At 46.1% G+C, this 17,556-nt stretch overlaps 2 protein-coding genes across 2 annotated transcripts; one reads left to right on the top strand and one right to left on the bottom strand.

Annotated features, from left to right (window-relative positions):
- Positions 1 to 894: 894 nt before the first annotated feature.
- On the top strand, positions 895 to 3,506 carry LOC120949773 (probable lysine-specific demethylase 4A). The gene is made up of 3 exons (XM_040367274.2): positions 895 to 1,367; positions 1,454 to 2,406; positions 2,491 to 3,506. Exons 1-3 carry the CDS (start codon positions 1,254 to 1,256, stop codon positions 2,735 to 2,737), a joined length of 1,314 nt encoding a protein of 437 aa, XP_040223208.1. The 5' UTR covers positions 895 to 1,253; the 3' UTR covers positions 2,738 to 3,506.
- Positions 3,507 to 5,204: 1,698 nt separating this feature from the next.
- On the bottom strand, positions 5,205 to 6,418 carry LOC120949774 (uncharacterized). The gene is made up of 3 exons (XM_049606975.1): positions 5,870 to 6,418; positions 5,720 to 5,786; positions 5,205 to 5,632 (listed from the first exon to the last, which is right to left on the bottom strand). The coding sequence occupies exons 1-3, from the start codon at positions 6,324 to 6,326 to the stop codon at positions 5,623 to 5,625; spliced, it is 534 nt and encodes a 177-aa protein (XP_049462932.1). The 5' UTR covers positions 6,327 to 6,418; the 3' UTR covers positions 5,205 to 5,622.
- Positions 6,419 to 17,556: the final 11,138 nt, after the last annotated feature.

The following is a 17,556-nucleotide window of genomic DNA, read 5'->3' as shown; positions in this document are numbered from 1 at the left end:
GCAATGCAGGCGGCAGGGTGTTTATGAAATTTTTCGCTTGACGCTTTTGTGGTCAATGAACGCAAACGCGTGCGCCTGGTACAGCTCGGCTCAGGCGCAAGTACGCAGTTGCACTTGCATTGCTCATTAGAATCGTTTGTTTGCATTGGATGAGGGGTGGAGAGAAATTGAAGTTGAAATTGAGATGTTATTTTGAAATGCTGTCTAACGAACCGAGTATGAATGGTTAAAAAAAGAGTGAAAAAACTTGTCTTTTCTTAAGTTCGTATGCGCAAACATCTTATGTGCAAGTCCTTACGAAATTAAAAAGAACTTACTGTGATAGACTTTAATGCATTAAAGATGTAGCTTGGAATCATTACAGAGATTTCATTAGAGATTTTAAGTCAAATCTTACAGGAATTTTCTGTGAACGATGCTTTATCGTTGGTTAATTTTAAATTTAACTTATTTAATTTGCTTTTATTTTTTTATTATGACAAGTAGGCAAATAAATTTAACTATGCAAATAAATAGAAATTTAAATAAAAAAGCATAGCTGAAAAGCATAGCTGAAACAAGCTGAAAACAGAAGAACATTAGAAAGCTGCTTAAATTCAATTCACAATCACTTCCACGTGTCACGTGACACTTTCCCACTGTGCCGGTGATGATTTGAAAAGTTGCTAGAGTTAGAATAGTGATCAAGTTGTGGGTCAAAATATACTTTTAATCAAATAAAAACGCTCAAAATGTAAGCTATACTAACACAGCCTGATAAAATTTACGCATTATTTTTGTAAAAAGTAAAAAAAGGGCCCAACAACGACATCAACCCTTATTGAACTCTTGAACCAGAGCGCTTAAACGCCTCCCCGCAATGCTGAAAAGGTGGTTAGACGAGCCAGGCCTGAAAGTATTTTGACAGCTGTAGCGAAAATAGAAAAACAAATCAGCTCACCAAATTTGTGCTCTACCTGAAGCTAGCAGTTTTCTAAATAAAACATACGCAAAAAGTGACCCAAATAGTGTGTAAGACCAATGTTTTCCATTTGCAGATAATGAACGTAGAGGAAACGCACCTCGCCAGCATCTAGCATTCACCCCCTGCGGGACAACTTTGCAGCCCGTGCCTGTCGTCGTAGCGCTTCCTCGCACGCAAAAAGAGGAAGAAACAGCAAACCTAAACAGCAGGTTGTGTGTGGGTTTGTGCAAAGAAAAACATTCCCCGGGGGATGCAATAGGAGGGGCACAGCGGAACCGCGGTCACAACCATGAGCATACCGAGAATAATGGTCTTTCGGCCAACCTGGGAAGAGTTCCAGGACTTTCCGGCCTACATCGACTACATGGAGTCGAAGGGAGCCCACAAGGCGGGTCTGGTGAAGGTGAGCCTCCAGTCCGCCTGTGTTTACACACTCATTCCCAGCGTGCCCATGAATTGTTTTGTTTACTATTTTTGTTTGCTTTGTAGGTCGTCCCGCCACCGGAATGGGTCCCGCGCAAGCAGGGATACGATATTAAAAACATTAACGTCAACATCCGGACGCCCATCTCGCAGGTGGCGTCGGGTATGCAGGGTGCCTACCAGCAGATCAACATCCAGAAGCGCGCGATGACGGTGCAGGAGTTTTACGAGAAAACGAAGGAGGAAAGACACGCGACCCCGAAACACTTTGACTATGCCGATATTGAGAAGAAGTTTTGGAAAAACATAACGTACGTCGCCCCGATCTACGGCGCGGATGTACCGGGCAGCCTGACCGACCCGGAGGTGAAGGTGTGGAACATCAACTGTCTCGGCACCATACTGGACTACGTGAACGCGGACTACAACATATCGATTGCAGGCGTCAACACGGCGTACCTGTACTTTGGCATGTGGAAAACGACCTTCGCCTGGCACACGGAGGATATGGATCTGTACTCCATCAACTATCTGCATTTCGGGGCACCGAAGACGTGGTACGCGATTCCGCCCGAGCACGGTCGCAAGCTGGAGAAGCTGGCGGAGCGCATGTTTCCCGCCAACTACCAGGAGTGCAAAGCGTTCCTGCGCCACAAGATGACGCTGATCAGCACGCAGGTGCTGAAGGCGAACAACATCCCGTTCAACAAGATCACCCAGGAGCCGGGCGAAATCATGATTACCTTTCCGTACGGGTATCATGCCGGGTTTAACCATGGGTTCAACTGTGCGGAATCGACCAACTTCGCGACGGAGCGGTGGATCGAGTACGGGAAGCGGGCGTCGGTGTGCAACTGCCGTCCCGATATGGTGAAAATTTCGATGGAAACGTTCGTGCGCCGCTTCCAGCCGGAGTGCTATGAGCGGTGGTTACGCGGGGAAGACTACGGCTACCATCCGGAGGATCCGACCAACTACTGTGCCGCCCCGAAACCGATGCTGCCGAAGAACTTTAAAAGGTTTGGACATTTTCCATCATCAATTGTTTCAATTTTTATAACATTTTTTTTTTTATTTTATTTCATTTTCTTGTTTCTGCACAGCAAATGTACCACCGATACCACCGTTCCACAGAAGCGTGGCTGTGCGCCGGTCAAGATGGACAAAAAGAAGGTAGTGAAAAAGACGAGCGAAAAGGCAAAAGATAGACTGAAATCCGTCTGGAGCAAGCTGGAGGGCAGGGAGTGTGGCGTTGCGACCGATCTGCTGATCGATGGGCCGGTCAAAAGTGGCACCAAGCTGCGCTTCCACACACGAACGATCGATCTGATCAACGATAATGCCGTTTAGTGGATCGCACGGGACAACAAACACTCACCCGTTGCTTCGTCCCCGGATCCTATACTACTAGTGCACTGCTAACGCGACTACCGGAAGGTTTAAACGTTAGTTTTGTACCACACCACACATATACTCTCTCGCTCTCTTTAGCATAGCCTTGCGAGAGAGGAGAGATAGTGAAAGCGGAATAGAAAGGCAGGCAGTGTGCAGCAGTTCTGGCCGGAATGCAAACGCAATTCGAATGCATTACTAGTGGCCCTGGATGCACACTCACCCTATACGCCTGGCCGTTTCCGCTGTGCAATTAATCGATAGTTAGGTAAATGTTTTTTTTTTGTGTTTTGTAGTATTCGTATTTTGGGCGACGTGTTTGAAGCGTTCGCGACACTCCATCCCCCGCCCGTTTGCTAGGCAAAGCAGATCTCACAACGGATTATAACCCACCTGCCCGAACTCTGTTGTACACCGCACCGGGCAGTGATTGTGCGATTGATGGTGTGTGTGTGCGTGTGTGTGCGTGCGTGTGTTGACGTGCTTGTATGTGTGTATTTTCCCCCAGATGTTTTTTTTATTACTTTATTTTCCCACATCCTTAAACTGTGCATCGCGTAGCGCATACTAACTCATTAGTCAACAGTCAACAGTTCTGTTCAGTGAAGATTAGAATGCGCAACGTGTAACATGCGGACATGATGATACAGCTATATTTTAGTAACGATTTCCGTTCAGTAGTAGTACATTGTGTAATAGTGTGATTTTAAAAGCTAAATGCAGAAAACGACGGAACGGGAATCACCCAACACCACCACCATGTGCGTGAGATGACGTGACCGCACGTGGAGCTACCAAAGCGCAGGAAACAGAACAGGCCAGAACAGGGGCACAGCATCCATTGGCAGCTGGAAAAAGGGAGGAAGAGAGAGCAACCCGTCTGATGTGAGGGAGACTAAAAAGAAATTATGGTTTATTATATATATTTAAAAAGACGATTCGTTTTGAGCTTAAGTAGCGTACCCTCGTGAATACTATTGGCGCCAATTTGGTGGTACAATTCGGGGGGGGGGGGGGGGGGGGGAGGGATAGGTAGCCGTAGGAGGTAGAGAGTGCGCCGAGTAGAGTCGAAAGTGTGTCCTCGAATTCGGTGATGCCTAGCAATAAATATAATCTTTTTACGTTCTACCAACAATCCTCTGAATGTGTTACTCTTACTTTTTTTCGTCCATTTCTCAACAAGGGATGGGGAAATGATTCTGGCAAATCTCGTGAGAGAATTCAACGTAACATCAGAAGCAGCATCGTTCGGAAATTGCTAAAAAAAACTATTATTAGCAGCAAATAATTACAACTAAACCATACATTTACATAAACATACGTATATACATAAACACGCTGGAACAGCACTGTCTCGTTTCCGTTTTCATTTTGCAGTTTCAGTGTTTCTTTTTCTTTTTTTTTGTAATGCGATTATTTAACCATTATACATTAGCTGATAGGAGTGATGTCCAATAAATAGTATGATGTGTACTATACTATACTAAGTAAGCTTTCCGTTAGTATAGGTGTTTTTCGTCCTTTTTGCATGTTTCCTTTTTGTAATACATCGAAGCAGAATAGGTTGGAAAAAATGGGCACAATAGATAGGGGTGAAGGACCTTTGTTCGTGTTTCGTTCGTTTCTCAGATGGGTCAGAAACCTCCTCCCCAAAACTCACCCTCTCGTATCGATTCCCACCATTCCCTACCGCAACGGGTTTCAATGATTGGTAAGCACGTAAGAGAACGTAAAACGTATGCCTTTTTGTTTCTGTCGTGAATATGTTGAATTTTAATTATAATACGATTAAAAATTAAAGCTAATAATACGAATCGTTTGCTTTCCAGGTTTTGGTTTTGCGTACTTTCAAACACACAAAAAAAAATCCCTAACACCTTATCCTGCCCGCTAACAATCCTGCGATGATGGTCCGGAATGGTTTGCCACTTTAAAGCTAAAAAACTAAACAATGAAATGAATGAGACCTTTTTGTTTTTTGTTTTTGGTTGCACTAAAATGTGGAATGTATGACAGTTACAGTAAAACGATGCATGTAGAAAAACAGATAATTCTGAATACTTGTTCATGTTCCGTGCGAGAATTAGCACGCGCTGGCGTGCTCGCTTCGGCTTGGATGGTCTCGGATCTACACACACTACCCTACCCTACACACTTCATGGCCATTGTGCTGTGTTGTAACTGTTTGCTGCTACTGCTGCTTCTCTACCATCTCTAATACGGGGACTTACTCTCTTCGGCACCGTAAACCCTCATTGTCCTCATTTGTCCTGTCCCTACCATTGCCTTCGCTGAATTGTATAGCAATTAGATAAATTTAAGTAACATTTCAATAGTATTTTCAATCAATAATTTAAGTATATCATAAATAATTTGTCTTTTTGTGTTTTTTCCCCGTTCGTATGTTTGTTTCTTATCTCCTTGTTTGTTTGTTTTTCGTTTGTTTTAAGTATTTTTGTTTCTTTTCTGATTTCTCTTTCTTTGCCCAATGGTTTCTCGTTAATGTATTTGTTTTGTTACTGCTTGGTGAGCATTTCCATGATCTCTACTTCCAGTTCTCTATTGTACGGTTTACACTGAAGTGTATCTGGATGTCTGCCTGGGTTACTAATATGTATGATGCTGCTCCTGCTGCTGCTGCTGCTGGTTGTACTGTGGGCGTATAAATGTATGCCATGTATGTGCGGCGTTCTCTATCATCGAGCGGATTGGAATGTCCCCCGGTTCCGGTTGGCCACCCGTGGAATGTCTTTTCCGGGGAAGCGTGTTATTTTTTGTGTTTAGTTTGCTGTTTCGTTGTACATAGAAGTGTCGTTCTGGTTTTGTCAGCGCTCGTTCACCGTTTAGTTCCAGCTGGGGGTGGAGTAGAGAGTAGAATAGAAATTATTAAAATTAATTCGTAAAAACAAAATACTACAACCCTAGCCAAGCAATACTTACAATTGAGGATATCGTTGATTGCGCTTACGGCCCATGTTGCACAGCTTGAAGTGACACAAGGACATATCTGACAGAAAGAAAAAAGGCAGACAGTAAGAAAATTAGTATCCAACGCCCAATTTATCCTGCAGCTTCGCCTCAGCTACTTACAGTGATTATTTTTCTTATCATTTTTGCTCTTCTGGTGCGGAATCTCCTTCTGCACCGGTTCGCTATGGGTGACGCTCTCGTGCCCGTATCCGTTCAGATTGCGCCCCGAACTGTTGGCCGCCTCCTCGGCCCGTCCGTACTCCTGCGGTATGTCGTCGAGCAGCGAGCCGGCATCGTCTAGCAGCGCGTTGGTGTTGCTGCTGCTGCGCACGTCTAGCGCAAGCTGCTGCTGTTCGCGCTGCGCCTGAAGGTAGGCTTCTTCGCGCTGCTGCCGCTCCGCCTGCACGCTCAGATACTGCAGGAAGCGTATCTCCTGGTTGTGCAGCCGCTGAAACTCCTCCGCCAGCTCGTTGTAGATCTCGGCCGGCGCTTCCGGTTCTAGCGGGCGGGCCAGTACCGTGCACGGCCCGGCAACGGCGACCGCCACCAGCACGATCAGCGTCCAATGGGTAATCATTGTTGTAGTAGTAGTTGTACTGCTCCGCGTGTCCTTCCGGTGCGTTTTACGTGCGTGCAGTGTGTAGTAGGCTATGAAAAGAGAGGGCGAAAGCAGAGTGACCTTTAGGGGTGAGTTTTCGATGGAATAAAACTTTTCAGTTTAAATAACCGGCGATGGGGAAAGTTTGGTTTCGCAAACAGATTCGCCTATCTTGGTTGCGTGCCCGGCGGGTGGGCTCCAATTAGTGTTCGATGTGTTGCAAACGTCCGGTCAGCTGGGTGGGTTTATTGGAAAAGATTGCTTTCAATGGGCAGAGAGAAAGAAGAGTGTTTACACAGCGCCTTTAACTTGTCTCGAAAATGATTGTTTGAAATAACAATAGCCGTGGTGAAAAAGTCGATAGACTAACAAGCGACTACTAACCTGCAAAAGGAGTGTGGAAAGTTTCTTAGAATTTTTCCTCCCACAAAAAGTTGTTAAAGATCGCCCCTCGGCAGCAGCAACTGGGTGCATGTGGCGAGACGGACTCCTTCCTTCCTGCAGCTCATTGTTTTAACAGCGTTTGAGTGTTGCCCTGTTTGAAAGTCACGTTGCATAACAGCGTGTGTAACCCGGGAGGGTCCTGCTGCACACTGCACGGGATGCACTGGATGCAGTTTTTCTTCAGCAGAAAACGGGCAAACACTTGCCAAACACTTATATAAACGCACGTTACAATGACCGTGCCTGTGTTTTCAAGGTCCGGCACAGCGCAGTCACCCACAGGAAGGTTAAGGACAACACCAAAGGTAGCGACAATGTGCGAAAGTTTTCCCCCATTTTCCTCATTTTACACAATTGCGCTACTCTGCTGATGGAATTATTTTAAACTTTTAAGCGGAATGTTGTTAACTGCTTGCACAATCACGCAGACTAGGCGTCATTTCAATCAAAGTAAAGTATAAGTTGTTTAAAAATTACATTAAGCAAGGTTGGCAAATAAAGTAAAACAAACCGCTCCGAGAAAGCAAGAAAAAAAACACAAGAATTAACACACAATACGGGCTCGTGCTCAGCCAATCAGTGTTCACATCCCCAATCGTCCATGGCACGTGGCATTATCGCGTGCGTTCGCCACACACTTTGCGTTGCCGTTTTCTTTCCATCCATTGTTTTTTTTTCTTCCATCCTTTCGTGGTGCGAGCCACGCCTGCTATTTGCGCCATCGCTCTGTGCCGCTGCTGTTGGTCCATTACGCATTCGTTCGGTTTTATGAGCCGCCCACCATGATATGGCTCCCCAGACTCGGTACTCGGTTTGCAATTATGATTTAAGTGTGTTTTTTTTCTCATTTTAAGAGAGCGAAACTCAAATCAATCACAGCGATTGGGTGAGGGAAGGTGTCATATTATTAATGAGGCTACTTAAAGGAACAGGGATTAGTGTTCGCCTTTCGCAGGGCTAATGGTGTGTCATTAGGGAGGTAAAAGTTTAGCAATGACGGCGTACCTTTTCTGTGTCACTTATGCTCCCACAACTAAGTGCAATTATTTAATTAGTTAGGAATATAAGGCATTAAATGTCTGCTTAATTCCAAAATTTCCCCGTTCAAATACTCATTCTGAAATCTTTTCCCTTAAGAACACCTTCAAAAAAGACAATAAATGAAAGCTACTTCAGACAGCTCTTTACCACCAACGTATTAACACCGTTGCATCATAAACTGACGCATACATCCAGCTACTTTCCTCTGGCAAAACATGGCCTAAAAATACTTCCAGCCTTTGTTTGCAATTAATTATTGAACACGCTGACGCATGGGAGTCTCCACCAGAGAGAGCGCGAGAAAAAAAAACATCCCGAGGCTGCATAAATGGATAAAGTCGGCAGAGAATGGTAAGCATGCGTTACTTCCTCCGGGCGTAGGAATTAGGCTGAATCGGGGGGGGGGGGGGGGGGGACAGTTTACCGTACCGAACATCCTACGTCTTTCGTGCGCCTGAACAGAGTTTTTATACATTTTTTGCTTCAACAAAAACAACAAAAATGCGTTGGAAATGTTTTGAAAATTCAATATTCAATGCGTACTTTGCGTGGCTGGCTGCATTTTGCTTTAAAAATCAGCGCGTGGAAGCAGTAACGGTTACATTACAACCGCACAGGTCGCCACATTTAGAACAGTCCAAGCAGTCGAGTTCGTGGAAGAAATGGTATTGCATGGCTCACTGATCGGCACGACAAAAAGATGCCCGCATGTCGGGCCATCGAAAACGCTCACCCGAGAAACCCCAACCGGTTTGAGCGTATTTTCGTCCCATAAAGATGAGCTGCCTGTCGTGGGCGCCGCAGTCCACAGATGACGCCAGATAGGCAGCACACTGGGGTTGAAGAGTTGAAGCTCCTGGGCAAGAGGGTAGTGGAAGCCGTACAAGATACAGCCAACTATCCTTCTTCCACTGCTCTGACAGCAAAGCATTAATGCCATGTATGCTGCATGAAAAAAACCCGTAGACGAAGATGCGGCGGCAAAGCCTACCCCACCGTGAAGGATTTCCATTGATTCGGCTGAACCGTCAAACGTCAAGAAAAACCCCCGCACACACACACACACACGCAGTAGAAGGGTGAAAAGTTTAGCAAACAGTTCGAGAAACGTGTGGAATAAAGGGAGGGGGGGGGGGTGGTACTTACACCCAGCCGCACGACCTTCTGCAGCGTTTTGTGGTTTCAGTACATTAGCGTGAGCAAAGTCGGGGGCAGCATTTGACGGCCGCAGCCACGCGTGCTTCAATCAAAACAAACTGACAACTGCTCGAAAACTGCTCGACTTTATGTTGCGCTTCAGGAGCAAGAGAGGGAATGGAGCTTTCGAGGTTTCCGCGAATACTAAACAGGTTTATTTTTTTATTTAAATTGCGGAATAATGAATATGCGAACAATTGATATGTTTTGTGAGGCAGCTGGGGTCATGGAGTGAGGTAATAATATTATTCTAGCCTTCTCCACCCGTTGTTCGTCAAGTGATATTGTTGATGCTAATTTAAAGAAATATTTTCAGCGGTTTGTGGCAGAGCAGAGTTAGATTAGATTATTTTTACCATCTATAGCTGTACCAACAGAGCAAATAAGCCTTCTTCCTTGGTGGGCATAATACTGCAATGGAAGAAGCAGCCACAAAGCATTTGCGTTGGTGTTACGGAGTAAACGTGCTTTCCTGTTCTGTGTCGGTGGGCAAGTTTTTCGTTTTAAGCGTCGGTTTACCAGGCACTTCTTGTGCCGGACGCCGGAGGACCGGAATCAAAAATGGAGCAAAATTAAAAAAAAAAACTGTTGTTACGCCTGGTAAACGCAACATCAGCAACAACCGATGATTGGTCCAACAGGGAAGCAACAGGTGGAACATCGTTCACTATTAGGTTCCTCGCTCTCTTTCTCTCTAACTCTCCCTCATCCCTTACTTTCCCCATCTCCAACGGAGGCGATGTTATTAAAACCCGTTGATCCGTGAAGCCGCCAATGAATTTGCATTCATCCCGGTAGGTCCCACTCCCTTCACAATACCGGCACGCGCGGGGAAGTGGAAAAACAGGAAAATAACATTTCGGTAGCCATACGCTCACCCCATTCAGCTGATTTTTTTCCACCTCCTGCTCTTCCTCATTTTATTGTTTTGCTTTTCCTGCAGGCTCTGTCCTGTGTTTTTTTTTGTTTTGGACCACCATCAAATCACCACGGGCAAAGCGACACGGACTTTAATTATGGATTTCCACGAAACAGAACCCAAAATGACTCACCGACGCTCCGGCATCGATGCTCGTTACGATTTAAAATTACCAAATAGCAAAGCAATGTAGCAAAAATATTCACCTTTCTAGCTTCGGGGCGCAAGCGAATAGAACCAGCGCTGCTGAGTCCACCTGAGATGACGCTGCGTTTGCTTTCCCGCTTCCAAGAACAATCACCGTTGTAGTCAGTGGAAACACACAAACACTTGCTCTCGATTTTAGAGTTGAGTTTGAAAATGATGGTCAGTTTCACTATCTTTGCCGTATCTTTTGCTGCAAAGCGTTTCCAATGCACACACTGTTCACACAATCGTCCATGTAAGATGCATCGATGCTTTTAAATCACTTTCGATGCCTGTTTCAATGCTGTCACTTCACACTTGTTACACTCTTTAAAAAAAAATAAACAGTTTTTTACCGCTTTTTTAAACAATTGAACAAAACTGCCCTCTTTCTTTTGTTGCTGGTTGCAATTAATCAATTACTTCGTTGCAACTTTCACGTTTTGCTTAATCTTGCGCTGAGAAGCTGTTGCCTTCACTGTGTGGCGCCGGCAGCGCTGCCTTTTCGGTTGCTTGTGGCTGGCTGCTTATCGTTGCGTAGCGAAGCGCTAAACTGATGCTGACTGCAGCTCGACCACTTCTTTATATAGAGTTTTGTTACAAATGCTCCCGCTTACCCGAGCACGATCGTGCGCGTATTCCGAGCGTTCGCGCGCGCTTCTTCTGCCTCACCGGCCTCTCTCTGTCTCTCTGTCTCTCTCTCTCGTACGCGCTCTCTTTTCCCCTCGCTGCCACTGAACGGTGGCGAATGGCCACAATGTAGCCGCTATCATCGCCTTCGTACGCTTCGTGGCTTCAGCCTCCGCTTGGCATCGGCGTCGGTTCGCCCCGCGCCCTGTGACTCCTTTACCCCGTTTTGCCTTGGGCGTTATCTCACTCTTGCCGCCGCTTCTTATCACTCTGCTGTCTCTTGCCTGCTTGCTAGCCTTCTTGCAAACGCAGCGGCACTCGTCGCCATCGCTAGCTCGCCACGGCTCTGTCCTTCTATTCCCCTTTACGCCCAACATGAAATTTCCACGAAGCTGCTTGCTCCACCTGTTGCTGAATACCGATCGAGCTTGAATTTGTTTGAAATCGGCTTTTTGTTTCACCCTTTTTTTTGCCCACCGGTCCCTACACGCTGCTTGAGTATAGTAACGATAGTGGTAGGATGTGTGTCGGGAGCGTTTTTTTGTTTTAATTTACCAATTTTAGTCTACCCCATTTTTTTTTGGTGCAGTAAGAGAAGGGAGTATCGCGTAAGGTTGGCTTCAGTTTGCCTTGTTTTTGCTTTTACCCATTATAGTCTGTCGGCAGAATGAACATGCCAAACATAATGGCCATTGAGGTGTAAAAATGGGCAGACTGGGTGATTGGCGGTTAGTCAGCGACTAGTGCCAGATTTTGGTATGATTTAATTTTTAAAAGGTATGACGAAATCCACTAGACTAGCACAGTCAGTGTAATTTTTCTACAATTAAAATCAAAATTCATTACCTTTGCTACCACGCGAACCACGAATACGTCACCCTTTAATGATGGGTTTCTTTTGTTGCTGTAGCGAGTTCGTTTGGATGTGCAAAAAAAAGAAGAACAGCCTCAGTCCTAAGAAAAGATACGTCATTTGTCTTGTTTTCTGATTTCCGCTCGTCTGCCAGCATGGGTTTGGTCCTTGCCCGAGGACATGCAAGTGTGGTTTTGCTGCGTCGAGCAGCCAGCGTTGACGAGGTCAACGAGCAGTGGCTTTAAAACAACAATCACATGGTAGCTATTTTGAGTTCTTTTTTGCGCCCTTTTCGGACAGAGCGCATTTCAGTTTGCTTGTAAAATGAGTAAAAATAATTAGGAAAGTTTTTATACCTTTGTCTCCTGATGATGCACCAACGACTGGGCGCCTCCATGTACGCACCGCTTCGTGCGCTAAGTAGCCACGTGGCACATAGTGAAATAGGTATCGTAGTAACCGTTGCGCTATGATGAGTGCTTAAAATCATAATGCAATATAATAATGAATGAAAAGCTGCGGAAATAATACTTATTTAAATAAAATTAAACTGTAATAAATTGAAAATAATTTAAAAAAAAAAGTAAAACTCAATAATACGTATGCTAGTAACTTTTCCACAGCGTCGGTGGTTCGTTTCGTTCGAGGTGTTATGCTTCCGTAGCTACGCTACACTCTGGCGTCGATCGGTGCGATAACAATTTGATGATTTAGAAAACACCACGCGCCACCACATACAGATGAATCGGCATCTCGCGCGGCTGTTGTGTGTGTGTGTTTTTTAGCCTCTTTTTCTTCGTCGGTAACATCGGTCTGATCGTCCGATTGCGTAGTACACAGGCTGCGCGCACGGAGGCTCGTTTGAATGTTGCGGCACGTGAGAGAACACGAGGAATTGTAGCGTTGTGCTGTACATGCGTGTGTGTGTCTGTTGATGCGTTCACATCGTTCGATAACCTTCCTCCGTCGGGGTAGAGTTGATCGATGAGACACCGGAAACGTACGATCCGGCTGTCCTGAATCGTAATCGAACGAGGCAACACAAAAGAGAGGGAAAGAGACAATTGAGTTTAAGTCATACGCCATGAGCAGAAAGAACGGGCCATCTGTTTCATTATCATTACAATTAAAATCAATCCACAACATTTTATTAATAAAACAATGCGCTGTTCTGTGTAATTGCTTGCACACAAATGATGTCACTTTTGGTATTATACATCAAGCAAGTGACTGCAAAGCCAAGTGAGCAATAAATGAACTGCGCAATAAATAAAACCCTCAAAACTCTTATCAAAATGTGCTTCTCTTTCGTTCGTTTATTCTTCATTCCATCATGGTCTGTTCCCCACGTTGCCAAAACTTTGCCCCATGCAGCAATCCATTCGGCACTTGCATCAGATTGCAGAATTGACCACTGAATTGACCGCTGCCACCCAACGCGTCCGACAGCGACCCTGTGCACGTTCCGGTACAAGTGTGCGTGTGAGAAGATCATAAACATATGCCGATATGCTCGTGCTCGAGATAACGTACATCGAGATAGCAGTTTTTCAGTTGCCCGTGTAGGTAATCTTTATCATATAAAGGCGCACACACACGAAAGCCGCTGCCGAGCTATGCAATCAGTCTGACCGATTTGCAGAAACCAACAGGGGGACAGGGTTTTTTTTTTGTAGCCGTCTCTGTGCTCTTTCCAATGCTTGCCGCCAGGTGTCGCACTGTGGGCGCAGAAGTGACGCGCCGAAAGCGATCGATTGCATCATGCTAATGTGACCCAGCATAGCAAAAACATGGCTCGTAGTTAGGCACCCCACCCGAAAGAAAGCAAGCATAAAAGGAGCGGTCAAACAAACAAAAAAAGGGAAATAAAGGCAAACGTCCCCAAATGTTGGGCCCCCACCACGATCATGACGCGCACGGTGTGCCGTCTTTCATCAGCCAAAACGCAGATCGGCAGACCACCACCACGGCGGGACGCGTTACCAATTTTGGCGGGAATTCCATTTGGCGCGCACGTTTCGTGGAAGGAAGCGAAACGAGGTGATCGTCTTTCGAGCGATCCATTTTTGGCGTTTTTGTTTTGTGTGTTGCTTTTTGTTGTTTGTGTGCTGTGCAAAGGAAACAGACACTGGGCCGGACCGACGGGCGATGAAAACAGGTCAAAAGCAAACCACGGATGACGGAAGCGAATGACCCTTTCGGTTGTGTGTGTGTGTGTTTTTTAACGATAATGACAGCGAATCGAACGGTTGGGGAGGAATTTGGAGTCGGCTTGTTTTGGACGCTGCCTCACGTGAGCTCCATGGTATGGTTGGTTGGCTTTTTTTTTGCTTTCTCCTGCCCTTCAGCAGCGGAAGGATGGGGAACGAGAGATACGGCCGAATACCAACGGCTGTGGAATTCCGCACATTCCACGACGATGTTACGATCACGCCCATTGGTCAATCGACCGATCGGATGATCAATGATCGAGCCCCTTTTTGCGGTGTGCACGTTCCGTTGCCACACATGCGATGCGTTGAAGGCTCTTTCCCTTCTTTTTCGGGGGCTCCTCGCAACACTGCTATGAATGAACAGTGGATGCGACCTTGAACAAGACCAGGCCCTCCTGGTCAGTTTGGCAGGCATTAAGCTTTGTTGCCTTTTTTTGCCCCCCCCTTCATTTCGTTCCTTTACGTCAGCAAAAACACGTCAGCAGCGTAGGGCGCGTAGAGTTCGCAACAGGTTCGAGCACTGAAATTAGGCAGCCGGCCCGATGATTGATGTGCCCGATAGCGTTAGACCGACCCCCCTCGTCGGTGGAGGGCGCTGGAATTTGCGAACGCGTCTATTATTAGCTCAAGTGTGTGTGTGTGTGTGCGGCTTCTGCGGTAGCCATTGACCCTGCCGAAATGGCTCGATCGATCGGTGACGGTGCTCTGCAATGTCCGGTGAAACAAAAAACACACACAGACGGTGTGTGTGTGCGTTTGTGTGCGATGTTAGAATTTGAAGCAAATTCTTCAACACGACACATTATGGACGTTTCTCGATCATGTCGCGATCATGGAACGTGTCTCGTAAAAGATCAAGGCGAATGACTTGTACGATCAGGCGCGACGTCTCCGCTTTTTTGTTGATTTGGTCTCCTTTCTTTTCGACATTCTTCGACAAAGCTTTACAAAGGTGCACCATTCCTGATTGTACAGGAATGGACAGGTCGTTGCACGTTTTTTTGTTGGAAAGGAGACGCACAAATAATCTCCGAACTTATTTATTTATCCGGTATTTATTTACTTATTTATTAAGACCGTTAATGAGTCTGGTCTGGACTCCACAAACTTAGAGTTTTGTATACTCGGGAGGACTTTACTTATTCTCGGTGGCGTATAAATTACCTGTTTTTAAAGCTGTGGTTTATCAAGTTGAAGTCAAAGGCTTCTAATTGAGCATTAAATGGACTACCGGTTCAACTGTTTGGGAACAGCAAACTGTACATCTAAACTCAAGGATAGAATGATAATGGATAGACGTATACTACAATAATTTCAAATACCACAAAGCATTTGAGAGTCCTACAACACTCTAAATATATTTGTACATTTGTATATTTATTAACATATCAATGAACTTTCGCCGTTTTACAGTTCACACACTTACGCACAACAATTACAAGAACGATAATCGTTCAGACGCAATGCAACCATCAAGCCAGGCTCGTACGCATCAGATGCCGCATTCAGAGCATGACATATGCTTAAGAACGGGTTCTGGGTGGTGAAGAAGGTCCTTGTCTCCGGAACTCCTTGTTCTAGCAAGCTGGTACCAACGAGAGCAATGCCGGGTAGCCAAAGCGATCAACAATGAAGGCCTAGCCTGCATGACAGTGGATAGCAGAGGAGGGACCACCAAACAACGCTGGCATACTCCAACACTGCCGGAAGAAGTGCAATATAAAGCGTTTTGGTGCAGAGTGGGTCAGAGAGCTCTCGTGTCATGTTAACGACTAGTCCTAGCAATTGGCAGCATCTTGCCACGACGTGGTCGAGGTGTTGCTCTAAGAAGAATTTCGCCAGAAGGAGATTTTTTCGTAAAGTTCCATTACGGTGTAAGTTCTAATTCCAATGCTTGATATCATACAATTTGATCATTGGTCATTGGGGTCGTTTGAGACGATGGAAGGTCCCCAAGTGTTGGTTTATTGATGGTTATTTCCACATTTGTTATCGAGCACCACAAAACAAAATGAGTCATATGACTCCTGTAGTCTTTAATGGTAATTCTTTTGGTTCCTTGGATTCATGTTCCAAAAAGTCTACATCATCAACGCATAAAAGATGTGTGTCGTGGGTTGACACAAACATCAAAGTGTTTATATCGCACAGTAGTAAATAATAAGGCACTACAATTGCTTCCCTGTGAAATCTCTAAAGGTTTGCTGGGACAGATTAGAGTTCGTCGGATGTATCGGATTTTCATTTGTTAGTTGATCAGGTAGTTCATCAACAATCATGTCAACACTCCATGGAAAACTACTCACAAAACCAGTGGCGGATCGAACGGCGGGCGGACTAGGTGGTTGTCTGAGGACCCGTAGAGTCTATAGAGGTAGTCTATAGTATCCTGTATGTATATAGTTGACAGAGTACTAGCGACCAGGGCCACCTGGGCGACGGACGTTGGGGCCCCGAGACTGGCGAGCCATAATGGTTTCCAATTCATCCGCTGATTAGCTTGATTTGTACATTTTTAGCACGTTTATTTTTAGCCTAGTTCCCAGCTTTACTGCCCACAAACACCAGACCCCCCTGTGGACGTGTTGTTTGTTGCAATTCCCTACGAATCATCCGTACGTGCACGTTATTAGGCATCAGCTTTTTCCCCATTCGCTAAAGGACGTCACTAGCGGAGAGTGACACTTGCGTGACCTGCGTGTTTCATGCGAATGGTAAAATCCAGCCATTTCTCCCGTACGATTGCCGTCAGAGGCCCTCTCCCCGTGTTGGGTCTAACGTGACAAGGCTTTGTAGTAAACCTACAAACACACAGAAAGGGTGCAATATTTACAGTAACCCGGAACCCGACACTGCACCCATCAAAAGGGATCACCAGCGTAGCCAGATCCCACCGTCCGTCGATTGCAACGATCGCAGTCGCAGATCGATCTACTCCATCGGCTTATCGGTAGTGGCGATCGCGTCAGAGCAGAACTTTCTTGCTAACGTCGGCACAGCCAGACACACACACGAGAGAGAGAGAAAAGCGACCACGCCAGCCGATTTCCAGCACCGATAACCACCCAACAAGGTTGGCCCCACGACCCTCGATATGGTGCGGCACCGAGATAGAGGTAGGTGCCGCGACGATCATCGATCCGACTGGCACAGGGGCCCGGGACCAGGGTTCCGAATGTGGGCCGACAGCAAATCTGTCAATCGCTGACGAATTGGTTCTCGCGTGTCGCGCACCCAAAGGCCCCGACCGGGCCCGGTCCGGTACGGCGAACGGCGAGGTCAAGCGGTTGGCCGAGCGCAAATACGTCGGACGATGCTGAATTGTTTTTTGTTTGTTTGTTGCCATTTGTTGTTGCTATTGTTGTTGCTGTTTGATGCAACCGTATCCCTTTCCCCCTTGGCGGGCCGTCGTTTTCTTTTTGCTTCTCACTGTTGGTAAACATTGACGGCGACCGATCGTTACGGTTGTTGGTGATTTCGTCCGCGGTTTTTTTTTTTGTAAGTGCGATATGGTTGAGGCGACTCCTTCGAATTGATTATCAACTGTCGACGTCACGGTGGGTGTGGTGGAGTGGGTAGTGGGGGGCAGTGCAGATGGAAACGGAAGAACAGTAGACAGGGGCGCGCACTGGCTGGTGGCTGGGTGCTGGCCAAGTTGAGGCTGTTTTCTAGATCATTCTGCCACTTTCTTGCGTTGCTTCAAACGCAAAAAATGGGCTATATGTT

Source organism: Anopheles coluzzii, chromosome 2 (genome assembly GCF_943734685.1).
Source record: "Anopheles coluzzii chromosome 2, AcolN3, whole genome shotgun sequence".
NCBI classification, from domain to species: domain Eukaryota; kingdom Metazoa; phylum Arthropoda; class Insecta; order Diptera; family Culicidae; genus Anopheles; species Anopheles coluzzii.
Note: the sequence above shows the minus strand (reverse complement) of the source record. Positions and strands in the feature narration are given on the sequence as shown.